At 45.2% G+C, this 15,153-nt stretch overlaps 1 protein-coding gene across 6 annotated transcripts in view; it reads left to right on the top strand.

Moving 5' to 3' along the window:
* Window positions 1-15,153, top strand: part of TRIO (trio Rho guanine nucleotide exchange factor) — a 337,805-nt gene that overhangs the window by 243,294 nt on the left and 79,358 nt on the right. For all 6 annotated transcript variants that reach the window (XR_014310227.1, XM_082725152.1, XM_082725151.1 and 3 more), the window contains exons 30-33: window positions 885-1,075; window positions 3,062-3,163; window positions 6,980-7,122; window positions 7,690-7,789. Coding sequence is in view for 5 of the 6 variants with exons in the window: in XM_082725152.1 (XP_082581278.1) it covers window positions 885-1,075; window positions 3,062-3,163; window positions 6,980-7,122; window positions 7,690-7,789 (536 nt within the window). In the remaining variant the exon portion in view is untranslated. The remainder of the gene's footprint in view (window positions 1-884; window positions 1,076-3,061; window positions 3,164-6,979; window positions 7,123-7,689; window positions 7,790-15,153) is intronic.

Below are 15,153 nucleotides of genomic sequence, written 5' to 3'. Positions count from 1 at the left end.
GGCGGGGAAGGAGTGGCCGCTGGAAGGGCAGAAACGAGGAGTTGTATGCAAGACTGCCCCACGTGGCCTGTGCTTGGCCACGTGCTGTCCCAGCGCCACGGGGGCAGCAATGCAGGGCCTGTCTGAGCAACCACAGAGGATGCTTCTCTCTGGAGAAGGAGGAGAGAGCCATGGTCGAGGGAGAACTAGCAGCCCCTGCCCCAGATATCCAGCCACTTCCTGCAGCCTGGTCGCTGGAAGTCCATGCAGTGGGCCACTTCCGGGAAGAGTTGAGCAGAGCAAAAGCCATTCCATGGCCGGAGTGTGACTGATTCACAGGAAGAATTCTGCAAAGCTGGGAGAACTCACCAAGGAAGGCCAGACCAGAGCCCTGTGGAAAGGCTGGGACTGCAGTGGAATGTCGACGAGGGTGTTCTGGGCTGAAGAGGCAGAGGATCAGGTCACAGCCTGGGAGTAGGCAGTGGCCTGGGGGAAGGTCCGTGGACCATTCTGGGCCAGGGGAGGAGGAGGTCTGTGTGATGGGATGCCGTGAGTGAAGGCCGAGGAGAAGCAGGGAGTTCATTCAAATCTCACATGGTGTGAATGGCACCCGCAGCAGATAGAGTTAAAGCCATGAGGGAGGAAGCACTGGCTTTTTTTTTTTTTTTTCCTCCCCTCCTTTTTGAGCAAGGGAAAATATACACAAAGTCATGTTTAAGGAAAAATTATCTTTCATCAGGTGGGATCAGTGCAGAGAAACTGGAATGGGGGTCCAGAAAGGGAACTCTAATCTGTGATGTAATTGTTGGGCATTGAACAAATGTTTAAATCGTCACAATGCTGTCCTGTGCATCATTTTTTATTTTCTTTCAAATTGATTGTGCCTTCTTGTCTTTGTGTTGTAGGGTTTGATGAAAATATTGAGTCTCAGGGAGAACTCATCCTGCAGGAATCCTTCCAAGTGTGGGACCCAAAAACCTTAATTCGAAAGGGTCGAGAACGGCATCTCTTCCTTTTTGAAATGTCCTTAGTATTTAGTAAAGAAGTGAAAGATTCCAGTGGCAGAAGCAAGTACCTTTATAAAAGCAAATTATTTGTAAGTATCAGCATTCAGAATTGTTAATTTAAAGGTAACACACTTGCAAATCTTCTTGTAGGCAGAAAAAAAAAGCACCATTGCTTTCAATTTAACCTCCCAAACTGCCCTAAAATGTGAAACTTAAGGTTTTGTTAGGTTTTCATCTTCCACAGTGAACATCTCTGACAATCTGGAGTCCACTAGAGGGAGCTCATGGGTTTTAGCTTCGCTAGATTGAGAATTCTGCTTTTTCTAAATTCCATAGACTCTAAGGATGAGAAAACACTTTTTTTTAAGTGAATTTAGATTTACCTCTTATGTACCCAAACCAGCTTTACAAATAAATTGATCATATGAGTCTACGATTAAGTTCTCATATCATTCTAATTAATTTTCCTTTCACCAATGTTGGAAGATACATTAAGCAGCCTTCCTGGGTGGCTGGCTGTAGGCTCTTAATAGTCTGGGGTGAATTTTTCTTTCAATAAAGGTAAATGTGTGGAAAATAAATAAGTAAATTTAGGGTTCTTTACACTAACAAAATATGGTTATTAGAGAAAATATACATATGCAAAAATAGTTCTAAAGGTCCACTATCCCATCTGTGCAGAGAGTACTTCCCACCCTTGAGTGCTGGGTGCATACTGTGTTGCATTTGAATTCTTTTTTAACCTGTGACTGTACTTTATGCCAAAAGAATATAGCTGATGCCTTTTTTCCAACAAATAACAAGTCTCTGGGTAAAAGCACATGCCGACTCTCCGAGAAGCCTCAAGCAAGTGTCCTCCTCAGGGTCCGTTGTATTTCTGTGTTCCCCTCGTGGGAATACCTCTGGCTGTCATCACAGAACTGCTGGGCAAGGTCAGGCAGGGGGAGGATTGTGCAAAACTAATGAAAAATCACCATCTGAGAAAGAATAGGAAATGTATAGAATTTGGTTTCTTCTTTACACAAGATATGACAGATCACTTATAAATACTGGTAGATATTTGGAATTTAGACATCATCTACTACATTATGTATTTTTATGGTATCCACATATTAATCAAGTTCCCAAAGTAATAAAATACTACCAATGTAGAAATCATCTTTAATAATAATTTGGAATTTGCAAGTTTAAACTAATGGTTTTCATACCATTTTCTTTGGCTTATTTCCTGTCTGAGATTGTCTTTTGGCTCACAGCCCACCTTACATCATTTTAGATCATATTGTAACTGGAAAGAAAAAATGCACCATTGCTGGCTAGTAATTTCACTAGCTGCCTTTAATCTATCCTCAGAGACCAAGCTAGTCTGTTTTAGAAGCTGATACATCTTCATTTAATTTATCTTTCAAAAATTAAGGTTCCCTTAGAGGCCACCATTATGAATCACTTCCTTTGCCGGAGAGGGGAAACACAGGGTGAACTTGACTGTGGGGGAGGGACTGAAGATGTTGACCTTCACCTCTGCTCTTCCATGTGCTCCCATCACAACTGCACATGTCACAGAGAGAAATTTTATCTCTTAGCCCTTATAATTATTGGCGAAATACTAAAAGTGCTCTTGATGGACAAATCGGGAAATAACTGTGAAGACATTATGTGCCTTCTGCGACCTACTCCACTCGTGCGGAAAATGCATGGCGGGAACTCCTTTGCAACTCAGACCTATTTGGTTTGTTGTTTATGAGTTGAAAATGGTCAACTCTTTGATTTTCCAGTAAGAGGATTTTTAGATATTTTGGTTTCCTTCCTCTTGATTTGCTGGTTGACCCTCATCAGGATCTCCAGTTGCTGTGCACAGGGGAAGTAGAAGGGATGCAAGCAATCATGGCGGCCTGAGAACAAAACCTTCTCATTTTAACTGCAGTAAGATCGGAGGCTTACCCGTTACCGTAAATAAACTATGTTGTTATAACCTGGCGTGACCACAAGCCACCAAAAACCATTTTCTTGGTCTTTGTTCTGTATCCTGCTGGAATCTTACAGTCATCTAATTATGTAACTACCTTTTTATCCAGACCTCAGAGCTGGGTGTCACGGAACACGTTGAAGGAGATCCTTGCAAATTTGCACTGTGGGTGGGGAGGACGCCAACCTCAGATAATAAAATTGTCCTTAAGGTATGTTCATCTGAAGCTTGGGAATGTGCTGTGGGACAAGTTTAATGTTTTTTTTTTTTTTTCCTGTTGTTGAAATATATTGGTGTTCATATGCTTTTATTTGCTCTTTTTGTGTTCTCTCGAGACAGGCAATTATCACAAAAAGAATAATAGAATAAATTCAGTTTGGTACTCTAGTGATAAAATGCCTTGAAATAAACTTTGCTCTTCTACGATAAAGGTCAGATGGAGAGAAATCTCTTTAAACTTCTCCCATTCTGTCTGAAAAAGAATTAGTCGATTCCATCAGAAGTGCAGGAGGTTAAAGTACAGGAGAAAGGACATGTGGCTCGATAGCTCTCACCGCACACTTCGTCCAGTTTCCAAAGGCAGATAGGCACCTGATGAGCTTGTGAAGGCCTTGGGCCATTCCAGGGCTGAATGTGCTGAGAGTCTTCATGGGGTCCCAGGCTCTTTGGCTTTCTGGTTAGGGGACAGAGAAAAAAGGGAGATAATGATCAGTTACAAGGGTTGATAATATTATGATTCAGAGTGTTCAGAAACACCAAGGGTGCTTTTGGGGGGTATATATTGGGATGGGGGAGGCATATATGTTTGCATATTTGACTTCAACTCTGCCTCCATTGTACCAGCCTCTCCAAGGAAAGACACAGGGCACTCAGGTGTCTTGTGTACTCCCTCCTGTGTTTGAGAAAATACAGATAAAACTATCTTTTTTAGCTTTCTGGGAAGGCCATAAGTGATTTTGGGATGTTTTGTGGAAGATGTTGCTGAAGATTTGTACAATATTGGGAGATGAGCCAAAAGCTTAATGGGACTCTGGTGTATGAACTTGCATGCCAGGGATTCTGTCTCATACATTCCTTTTAATCTCTCACCAGTATTTCCAGCAACTATGAATTTCTCATCGGTACCTTGCTCTTAAAGAATTTGTACTTTAATGGAAGCCATTGTGTTTCTAAGATCTTTATTCCCATGGAAATGATGGATTGTTTTGCAATGAATATATGATTACCAGCCCAGTGTGTTCTTGTTAGTATTGGCATAAAGCCCTATAAAATAGAAATTGCACTGATAGCTAAATATTAGATAACAGAACTTTCCTAAGCCATAAAATTTTAAAGTATTCTCAAAACCATAAAACTTCCAACTCATAGTATTTATCCAGATTAGCTACAGTGACAGATGTGAAGGGTGAATCTGAGAAATAGTGCCAGATATTTTAGTCAGATTTGAACTACTTTCATTTAGGATATAATAAAATACTCATGATGCAGTTGAAGGATAAGGCTCCCTACAGGCTTTATCAGATGAAAGCTTTCTAGGGGAATTTCGAGTAATATTTCTCTGCCTTCCAAGGAGAGACTAAAGGAAATGATGTCCTCATTCATTTTAGAAATTACTTTGTGGTGGTGGAGCTGGAGATGGAGAAGGTGGGGGTGGAGGTGGAAATGCCAGCTAAGATGGAGATGATGGTGGAGGCAGGGACTGAGGTGGTGGGGATGGTGGTGGAGGGGGTGGTGGAGGTGGTTGAGATGGAGATGGGTAGGGGGGTGGTTAGGATGGAAGTGGTGGTGGTGGAGATGGTGGAGGAGGTGGTTGGGATGGAGATGATGGTGGAGGTGATGGTGGTGGAGGTAGTGGTGGATGTGGTGGAGATGTAGGTGTTGGAGATGTTGAGATGGAGATGGTGGGGGGGAGGTGTTTGAGATGGAAGTGGTGGTGGTGGAGATGACAGAGGAGGTAGTTGAGATGGAGATGATGATGGAAGTGATGGTGGTGGAGGTGGTGTTGGAGATGGAGATGATGGTGGAGGTGATGGTGGTGGAGGTAGTGGTGGATGTGGTGGAGATATAGGTGGTGGAGATGATGGTGGAGGGAAGGTGTTTGGGATGGATGTGGTGGTGGTAGAAATGGAGATGGTTGTGGGGGAAATGATGGGGGAGGTGATTGAGATGGAGATGTGGTAGAAGTGATGGTGCTGGAGGTGGTGGTGAAGTGGTGGAGATGGCGGTGGTTGTGTTGGAGATGGTAGTGGAGGTGATGGTGGCACGGGAGACAGTGGTGCTGGTAGAGCTGATGATGGTGGTGGAGGAGGTACTGATAGAAATGACAATGATACTGATGGCCTAGTAGTTAGAAAACAAAGCTGTGGTCTTTTTTATGTTGTCCTCTGGAAGGGAGAACCTGATTTCCAAACCCTTCCATAAATGGATGGAGACTAGTTAGAGTCCAAAACAAACTATTCCCATCTCTTAGACAAGTGGGACCTTTTATTTAGTATTTAGCTGGCTTGCCTTTCTCTTATTGTTCTGAAAAATTGGCATATGTTTTCTTTGTTTAATTTCTTTAAGGTCAGGAGAATTCCTCTCCATAAATGTAATGATCACTTCATCCTATTAAATCATGAGAATTTCATTTCTTTGTGAACCATATTTAACAGTTTCCCTCAGTTGTCTCTAAACCCAGCCAAATGTTCTTTCTCAGATTCTTCTCTCAGTTTAACCTGAATGCTTATATCAGGCATTTCAATGCCAGTAGATCGGCAGTTTTCAGAGTTTTGCACCGAGAGAACACCTCTTTTCCATGCACAGACTCCCCTAGTCCCTGATCCTCCTGCCTCTGGCCCCAGAAGAACTTGAGATACTGCTTTCCAGTCTCAGGTCTGGGAATGGAGGCCAGAGGCTGCTTTTATCCTTTATTTAGTTCCCTGTTCCTAGCTCTAAGTGACTTTAAAGACACAGCCTCCAGTTAAAACTTTGGACACAGGAGAAAGATAGTCCCAGCTCTAATTTCCTTTCCCAACCTGGGCCTTGACCTTTCTGTTTTTGAAAACAAGGTGCGCCATGAGAAAATGCTCCCTCTTGGTCAGGATCTCAGCTGTAATCCCTCTGACGACTGTTTGAGTCATTTACAGGGAATTGTGCTTATGTCATAGGAGGTTGATGTTTTCCATAAGGAAATTAAAAACTGTTACTAAGCCCCAGAACATGCAAAAAGAAGGAAAAAAAGAAAGAAAGAAAGAAAGAAAGAAAGAAACCTTCTTTGAGGCCAAGAGAAAGGGAAAAAATCTGGAAGGAGTACTGCCCTGTGTTCATTCTGCAAATGCTTATTGAGTATCGACTGTGTGTCATTTTCAGAAAATAGTTCTCAAAAGTTGTAATGGTGTTGCCATCTGTGATTGGCAGTAGGTTAACTGGTTTACGCTACTGGTGTGACCAGGCGTAGGTGAAGGCAGAGCTTGGGAGGCCGGGCTCTGACGTCCACATGGATGCCATCTGTCTAGCCTGAGCTTTCCGGCTGCTTCCCATGCCAGCCGTGTGACCATGGGCCCATTTCTGACCTGAGGATAAGGGGGGGCCCGACTCCACAGAGTGCTGGGGCAGCGAGCATGGGTGCAGGTGGGGCTGGTCTGGAAACAGAGTGCAGGGGACGAGGCAGAGGGACATGGGCACCAATGCGGGTGGCTGGGAACCCCCGACCGCTGCTCTTTGCCTAAATTGCTTCAGGGACACTTGGGCTTGGGATCAGCTGCGCTTTCATATTTACCCAGAGCTGCTTACAAGGTTTGCAGGCTGGGGAATGATTGATTATTACAATATTTGGAGATATGGAGTAACATATGTGCTGTAAGATAAAAACGGTTTGACTGAAAAATACTCAAAATATAAAAGTAAACATGGGATGTGGTTGCTGTTCTGCTGGAAAGTTATTTTGAAAATGGGAAACAAGGAATGCGGGTGACCTGAGTGTGGTTAGTGTGGGTTCTGAAAAGGAGCGCTTCCGTATCCTGACTGACTCTCACACCTCGTTCAGGCTTCCAGTATAGAGAACAAGCAGGACTGGATAAAGCACATCCGTGAAGTAATACAGGAAAGGACTATTCACCTGAAAGGAGCCCTGAAGGAGCCCATTCACATCCCCAAGACGGCACCGGCAGCACGGCAGAAGGGGAGGAGGTTAGTGCTGGGACTCAGGGTAGGTGTGTTTAGTTGGTAGGGAGGGAACAAGGCGGTGTTAACTTAGTGTTTTCCAAAGATCATCTTTCTTAAATATTTTGAGGAATTTTTTTTTAATATAGTTTATGTATAACCTCATTCTTAGCAATGAAGTTGCTTTGTCAAGACCAGAACCTCCTTCAGCTTAAAGTCAAGGGGCTCCATGCACATCCCTTTCTGTTGCCCTTCCCACAGCATTTGTGAGTCTGGATGCGTGTCTAGGTCATGCGTGGGACCGGGACAAGCTACATCTTATCCTAGGTGTTCATGTTTCTCGTTTCTGTGATGGAAATGACCACAGCCATGTCTTACCACTGTGTGCGTTACCCGGAGGACACGTTTTGGACACACAGCCCGGCGCGCAGCCAAGGTGGCCTCCTGTCACCGTTCTCGCAATGCTGGTGCAGTCACACAGATGGCTCTGTGCCTCTTTGAACAAATCTGTCTCTCCAGTGACTGACAGCTGCCCTCCACCAGTCTTGAGAAATCCAGCAGTGTCAGGAATGACAACTTTGTTTGTTTCTTCAGGGATGGAGAGGATCTGGATAGCCAGGGCGATGGGAGCAGCCAGCCGGACACAATTTCCATCGCCTCACGGACGTCTCAGAACACGCTGGACAGTGATAAGGTAAGCTGCAACCAGCACTTTCTTTGGCGGGTGGGTGATGCAGTCTTGGATCTGCTAGGAAGCAGCCTGTTTCTATCTATAAATGACAGTTTGGCACCAACATTTCCAGACAGTCACTATATGCTAAGTGGTGCTGGGAGTAGAAGCAGAGACAAAAAGTTGGGTGTGTTAGGTGTAAAGCCTGAGGATTCAGGAAAAATCGCCTGACCTTTCCAGTGTCGTTACATGGTTTTCTGTCAGGGTGTTCTAGGGCAGGTGTTTAAGCTGTAACTTTACAGAAGCAGAAAAACTAGTTATTTTAAGTTAAATGCTGCACAGAGCCCAGATGAGAGGCTGCTGTGAATCAGTAGGGGCGCCGGCATCCTCAGGTGGGCCTTGCAGCTCCTCCTGGGAACACAGGTGCAGCAGGTGCAGGAGGTGCAGGAAAGGCACCCCGGAAGGAGCCTGTGCTGGTGCTGACGGCTGGGCAGCCATCTGGTCGGCAAAACATCCATGAAGCTCTCCCTTCTCCAGAAGGGGTGTAGAGCACCTCATGATCTGTCCCGATCAAATCCCAAAACCAACAAAATAAATGAGCAGGAGAATTCGGAATCCAGGCTGACATGAGGCACAGCTAATCAGGGTCCTCCATAAAAGCCAGTTGGGGAACATTCACATCAGCTAAATAAGTCTTCTGTTCCCACTGAGATGAGCACATGTTCTGTTTCTAAACTGCTAGACCAAATTCTCCAAAAAGATTATTTGATAGTGAATAGTGATTTTATTGAGTGCCATCGGTTCGGAATTCCTGCGTTTCCCACTATGTGATGCAGGCTGCTCTTTCTGCATTCGTCCCGACGAGGGGGCGGGGGGACACGTGGGAGTCTGTTCTTGGCCTGGTGTTTGCACAGCGTATTTGTAGCAGGAAGTGTCCTGACTTCACCGTCCTTTGGAAGCGACTGCTGACTTCCAGTGAGGGTCCAGTCTCGGACTGTTTCCATTGGCAGGTCTCAGAGGCCCAGATGGGGGCACTTTCCTCACCCAGTTTTGCAGAGGATTCCCGGTGTGTAATGCAGGGTCCAGGAGAGAAGGAAGTGAGCTTTAAAGTATTGCTTTCCTACAGTGATTTCTCTTTTAAGATCCTTCTGGTTTGAGTCATTTGTTTTTTCTATTTAGTTTTTTGAGTTCATCTAAGTCCTAGAAAGTAGAATGGTTGGAGTAATAAGATGGAGAAGAAAAAGTGTCTCCTTTTACTTTGTTCAGAGCCCAGTGGCAAATATGTCTCGCCAATGGTAGAAATGAGGAAGGAGAGAAGGGACACGTCAGGCATCTGGGGTGTAATAGCAATGTTTCTTGCGGCCGCCCATCTTCAGGCCCCTCACAGACTCACCGTGGTGGGCATCACCAGCCACCGATTGGCCTGTCAGGTCCCAAGTTCATGTTCTTCCCAGATACACTCTCATAGAACTTACTCTAGAATTTCTTACTTTCATAGATTTACTCTAGAAATGAGTTTTAAAATTTACTTTGTAGAAATAAGAAATTTGAATGAAATTGTCAAAGAGATAAATAAAAGTATAAAGTTTTGCTTTTCTACTGGGATGTTAGGCTTTTTAAAGAACTATCTATTGAGTCTTCTACGTGTAGAGGTAATTCACCATTTTCTGCTTCCCTCATGTGGTGCCCTCTCTCCGAACATCACTGTGGAGCTCAGAACTCCCTGATGACTGCTTCTGCAGCTAACAGCCGTTACCCCCCACCTGAGCTGTACAGAAGCTCTCCCGCTGGGCAGCTCCCAGCCTGGCGTTGCCATGACTCCTAGCCATCTGGAAGTAATGACACTCCAGAACTGCTCTTTTCCGTAGACCTGGCATGTATTTCCTTAAATACCACTCCCTAAGATCGTAGGTCCTTGGTAGGTTCAAGAGTACCAAACAGGGATGAGCTGTCTTCCTAAGACCACAGACCTGCAGCCAGTTGCCTTCTTTAGTTCTTGGGTCTGTATTTGGGCTGAGAATAAAGAGCATGTGAGATTTCATGATGGTAACTCAAAATCTGGAGTTTGGAGAGGATGTTCCCATTCGGCCTAATGAGCAAGAAAGGAAGACTTTGCTGCCACGCGAATACCAGGATTTGTGTATTCTCAGCTTCCAGAGGGCTTTCTTATTGTTGTCTCCCTGCTTATACTTCTAGTAGATATTTCAGGGTCAGTAGATGTGTCAGGAAAATACATTTTGAAGATTAGGAAACTGCATCCTTTTTCGAGTCAGCTTTAGAATGCACTGTTGGACTGAACTCGGCTGAGCCAGAAAACCCCCTCCGGTCTGACGGCGGTAAGTTTTCTGGTCTCGGGGTTCTTTCCACCATGTAGATTTTAGGTTTAAAGCAGCTTCTGATGACACAGGCAGATAGACCTGGCAAGGGAAATTACTTAACCATATGCTGCCTGTTGGGCTTAATTTATGATGCCTGTTGTGAGTTAGTTGTTATCGTGGACTTCGGTTACATTTGAGAAACTGGGTGGGGGGATGTTTTCGACTTGGCCTCTTGGAGCGTTCGTAAGGAAAAGTTATGTGCCCAGTGCTGTAGTAATGCTCTATGAGACACGCAGATGTTTCTGGAAGAGTCTGTTGAGGAGGGGCTCCTGGAGACACCCTCTTTCCAAGGAGCACTGTTCGCAGAGCCGGGTACAAACACACCTCGCAAGCACAGTTCTTTCTTTGAAAACATCAGTTTTGAAATACGCCGGCCCCTTGTTCTGGGAGTGAGTTTAGCAGCGATTCTTGTCCATATTCATGGTACTTACACTGATAAAATGATCTTATAAAAATATAATTCGGAGTCCAAAGAAATCAGATGGTTGCCAGATTCTTATCTCATTTGTCCTGAGCTTGTCTCCCTGAGGTAGGGAGGAGAGTGCTGAGCCAGCCTTCAGGACACTGAGGAGATGAGGGAGGTCGGATGACCCTCACAGGGCCACCCAGCAGCGGACAGCTAAAGCCAAGAACAAAATGTGGATTTAATTACCAGCTCGAGTCCAGACCTTATTATTCACATTAGCGCTGGTTATGGAGCTAAATATTTTAATGTATTTAAGAAGCATTTTTAACCTTTTTCTCTTCTATTTGCCTTATTAGTCTGTGGTTTATTTTATATAACAAAAACTTATATTATAAAGAAAATAGAAAATACGAGAATCAGATACAGGCTACTCTAGAACAAAGCATCTTGAGGTCAAGATGAATCACCGAAGCAAGATGAGGGGCCTGTGGACAAGCTGCCCCAAGCCCTCGGGGCCCATGTGAGCTTTTTTACATCGTAAGTAATGCAGTTCTGATTTTTAATGAATGAGAAATTCAACTGAGACTGACACTTGGCATGAACTGCCCTAAGCTTACAATGTGAATCTATGAATCCACGTATTTAGAATAAATGCTTTCATTTTACTCTTAATGAAGGTGCTGTAGTACTGTGTTGGGGATAGGGGGTTTTATGTAGTTTAAAAAGTCAACCAACTTCCTCTATGAAGTGACATCCTAATGATAGGAACTTGGCCGGATTTATGTAAATTGCAGTGTGCATTTTAAAATGGGGCCAAATTCACGTTTTCGAGAAAGAAAACTTGCACTGAGCCTATTTAGAAAATGCCTTCCCTCTCCCTTCCAGCCCACCTCCCTGGCATACCGGGCACAGAGTGGCCCTGCCAGGAGCCACACGAGCCCTGGTTCTGATCTCCCACAGCTTTGGCTCCACGCTCTCCCCCCGCTGAAGGTGCTGGAAGCAAGAGGGCACCTTGGCTCCAAGGAGGAGCTCAAGCTGCTGGCCTTGCCAGAGCTCTGAGTCTCCTGGGACCTCACGTTGCTGTGCCCCTGTGTGGGCATGACAGCAAGTGCTTTAATTCGGAAGCCTTTCTCCAGGGCAGAATTTTAGTCTCCCTAGACAGAGTATACTGGCCGCTGCTCGCAGTGTGACAGCAGATGGTTAGCAACGAGGAAGTGCTCACCAGCCAGACCCCTGGGCTCTACTCCTCAGCAGCCCTGGGCAGTTAGCTCACCAGTCTGTGCCTCAGTGTCATTATCTGTAACTGGGGACAGGACTTAACGACTCACCTCACGGGGCTGTGCATACTGAAAATGTGTGACGTGCTGAGAACAGTGCCGAGCACGTACTGAGCACTTAATGAATCCCAGCTATTGCTATGTCTTTGTCAAAAGTGCTGCCTGCTCCCTCCTTCCTGGACTGTTGCTGTTCCTTCCTGGTGGTTGCACATGGCTATCTGTGTCAGCCTCTCTGTCCTTGTATTTGCCCGCTCTGGATGGCAGTGGATTTGGACTGTGCTGATTAGGAGCTAGAAGCTGCCCTAAGAATAAAGTGCTCAGTGTTAGTGCCTGCACATAAGCACTGGGGTGGCGCTTAGCAGTGAAATGCCCCATACTGAATGGGCAGTCACTGAAGAGGGGGATTCTTGCTAAAAACCTACCCCCCCCATCTTTAACCCCACACAATGAGCCGTACTGTGGCTGCACATGTGTAAAATGACTGCACGCTATTCACAGATGTCCGTGCATCACCCACTGTGGGCAGGCCCAGGACAGGTGGTCCAGGACAGGTGGTCCAGGACAGGAATGACCAGGGAGATGAGGCCCCCGCCAGCAGTCTGGGGGATGGAGCGCACCTGGTGTTTGTGTCTTCCTTTTGCTAATCTTTGTTTTCTATTTTCCTAAGTGGCTGTGGTTTTTTGTAACCTTTGACAAGTTTTTTAAGTGCTTTCATGAAACCACAAAGTGCAATGTAGTCTTTGATAATTTTAGTTAATCAGAAAAACAAAATTGCCCACACTAAAGTAGAAAGCCTCAGTTCTTTTTCTTTTCTTTTCCTTTTTTTTTTTTTTTTTTCAGTAGGCTCCATGCTGAGCAGTTAACTTTACATTTAAAGTTTGCCTTTTTAGCTGTGGCTTTTAAATTGGGTTTTTTTTAACATCTCATTTTCCATTCCACCTCATGTATATCACATGGTCAAGGAGGCCTTGGTTCTAAGAATTATTTTTGTGTTAGAAAACCCAGTGTGTGATCATGTCAGTAAAGAGTGAAGAAGGCCCAATGCGAGCCTGAACTCACAACCCTGAGATCAAGACCCTGAACTGAGATCAGGAGTCAGACACTTAACCAACTGAGCTCCCCAGAAAGCCTCGGTTCTAAGAAAAAGCAGATTTTTTTCTTTTTTAAATACAAAGCTTGGGTAGAAATATAACAACAATGTTTACTAAGATAGTGGTGCACTGAAAAGTGCTTTTTAATAATGTAAATTTTACAGTACTGATCAAAGTTACTGTTGAAGGTGATGACATAGTTTTGATTTGGACTTGAGCCCAGAGGTTTCTTCTAGTTGTTCTTCCTTCTGGTGAGAAGCCCAGTCACCTGGCTAACTGACTGTCATTTCTTAGCTCTTCTGGTTGGTGTTCCTCCATCAAAGACAAAGAGTCATTTCACTTTAACGTTTCTGGATGAAGGATGGTCTTGCTCACTCAGGAAACTCAGCAAATGGGTTTCTTTGGGTGAAAGTGTCTTACATAGCTTCGGGGTTTTCAGGACCAGATGACTCAAGGTAACAGTGGACAGCTGTTTACTTTCCACCTCTCGTGCCTTTTTCTGTGTGAGCCAACTAAACTTCTCATTCATTGGCCACCTTCCCTCCGTGCCTGTTTCTTCAGCAGGTGCTGTGAGCGAGGGGAAACGGGTTGCTGGTGCAGGTCAGGGTCTGGGAAGCCTTGAAGCCCGATACATAATCACTGTCCTATCTCCACTTGGCCTGACATTTTACATTTAAAGTTTGCCTTTTTAGCTGTGGCTTTTAAATTGGGTTTTTTTTTTAACATCTCATTTTCCATTCCACCTCATGTATATCACACGGTCAAGGAGGCCTTGGTTCTAAGAATTATTTTTGTGTTAGAAAACCCAGTGTGTGATCATGTCAGTAAAGAGTGAAGAATTAACATCCCTGAATACCACACTCAGTATTTCTTTTCTCAATAGAATGTTAGGTATGGTAAGCTACCGTTTCAGGGGAAAAAAAAAATTCTCTCACAGATTTCTATTGCGTGTGTGTGTGTGTGTGTGGTAAAAGCCATATAAAATTTACCCTAATAACCATTTGTTGAGTTCTCACAGATTTCTTTCTATGCTCTCGATGTGTGAGAGCCCATGACAGTGGTCCTCACTAGAACTCAGCCGCAGATCTTGGTGGAGGCTTCCCCTGTGGACTTGGCATTGGGGTTGGCGTGAGTGGGGGCTCTGCTGCCCAGGTTTGGTGAAGTTGCCTAGTGGGAAGCCTGGGTGGGTGAGAGCCTGGGGCAGGATGCACTCCCTTGGGGATCTCTGGCTGCCGGTGGTGGCCTCTCTCGGAAGTGTTGCCAGTAATGGCGCTGTACTCCCTGATCCCCTTGACCCAAGCGGCCAGTCTTTGGTCTGTCTTTGGTCCGCTCCATGTGAAACCGCCACAAAACCACAAGATTCTTTTGTGAGGTTTCTGAATGACTGAACCGTGCTGGGTTGTAGGAGGGACTGTTCACAGAGTTGATACACTTTGTTCTTTTGGGGGGAAATGGCTTTTATTAGACCGCAATGCCACTTTCCTTCTGAATTGCTTTCACAAAATTGGCCAGACACCCACCTGCAGCTGACTTCGGTTCTCGAAGTAGAATCATTTGCTGCAGGGCTGCGTCGTCCCCTGTGGCCGTTGTGACAGGCTTGCTCTCCCTCCAGCCGATCCTGCCCCAGAGCTCACCTGGGAGCGCCATCCTTCAAAGCACATGTTTGCTTTGGTCTCTCCAGAATTCTGTGTTCTTGCAATGTCAAACTGCCTCGTTGTGCACCAGAGAGAGTTGCCCTGAGGAGCGGTGGGCTTCTCAGAAGTCTCCAGCCGTGGGGACTAAAACAGTTGAGTCACTGCTCTTAACTGGGTTCAGGTAAAGCAACAATATAACACGCTTTCTCCAGAAAACATAAAAAGTAAAATTCTGTTCTGTGTGGTAATTGTTGAAGATTCAACATGCCAGCAACCAGAGATGAGTGTTTCCTCCTTTCATTCTTTTGGGTGAGCGCCCACAGCTTGTTCACATTCAGTCTTTCTAGAGAGAATTTAGTCAGAGGGACCCTGATTCGAGTCTCCGCTGATTGTGTGTCTGGATTGTCAGGGTGCCCCCTGGAAGCCCTCGGCAAGGGACAAGAGGTGGTCTGGTCCTGCAGGAGGCATTTCATGGCTAGTTTCCATGCTGTGTTGCACTAAGGCTTAGTCATGGCCATGGTTTTTAGGCACCACAGTTACTTTTTAAAGGAAAAAAGCAGAAAGATTGGAGGGGAGGAGGGCACTGTCTCCTCATGTGAATT

Source organism: Mustela nivalis (genome assembly GCF_964662115.1).
Source record: "Mustela nivalis genome assembly, chromosome: 3".
NCBI lineage: Eukaryota > Metazoa > Chordata > Mammalia > Carnivora > Mustelidae > Mustela > Mustela nivalis.
Note: the sequence above shows the minus strand (reverse complement) of the source record. Positions and strands in the feature narration are given on the sequence as shown.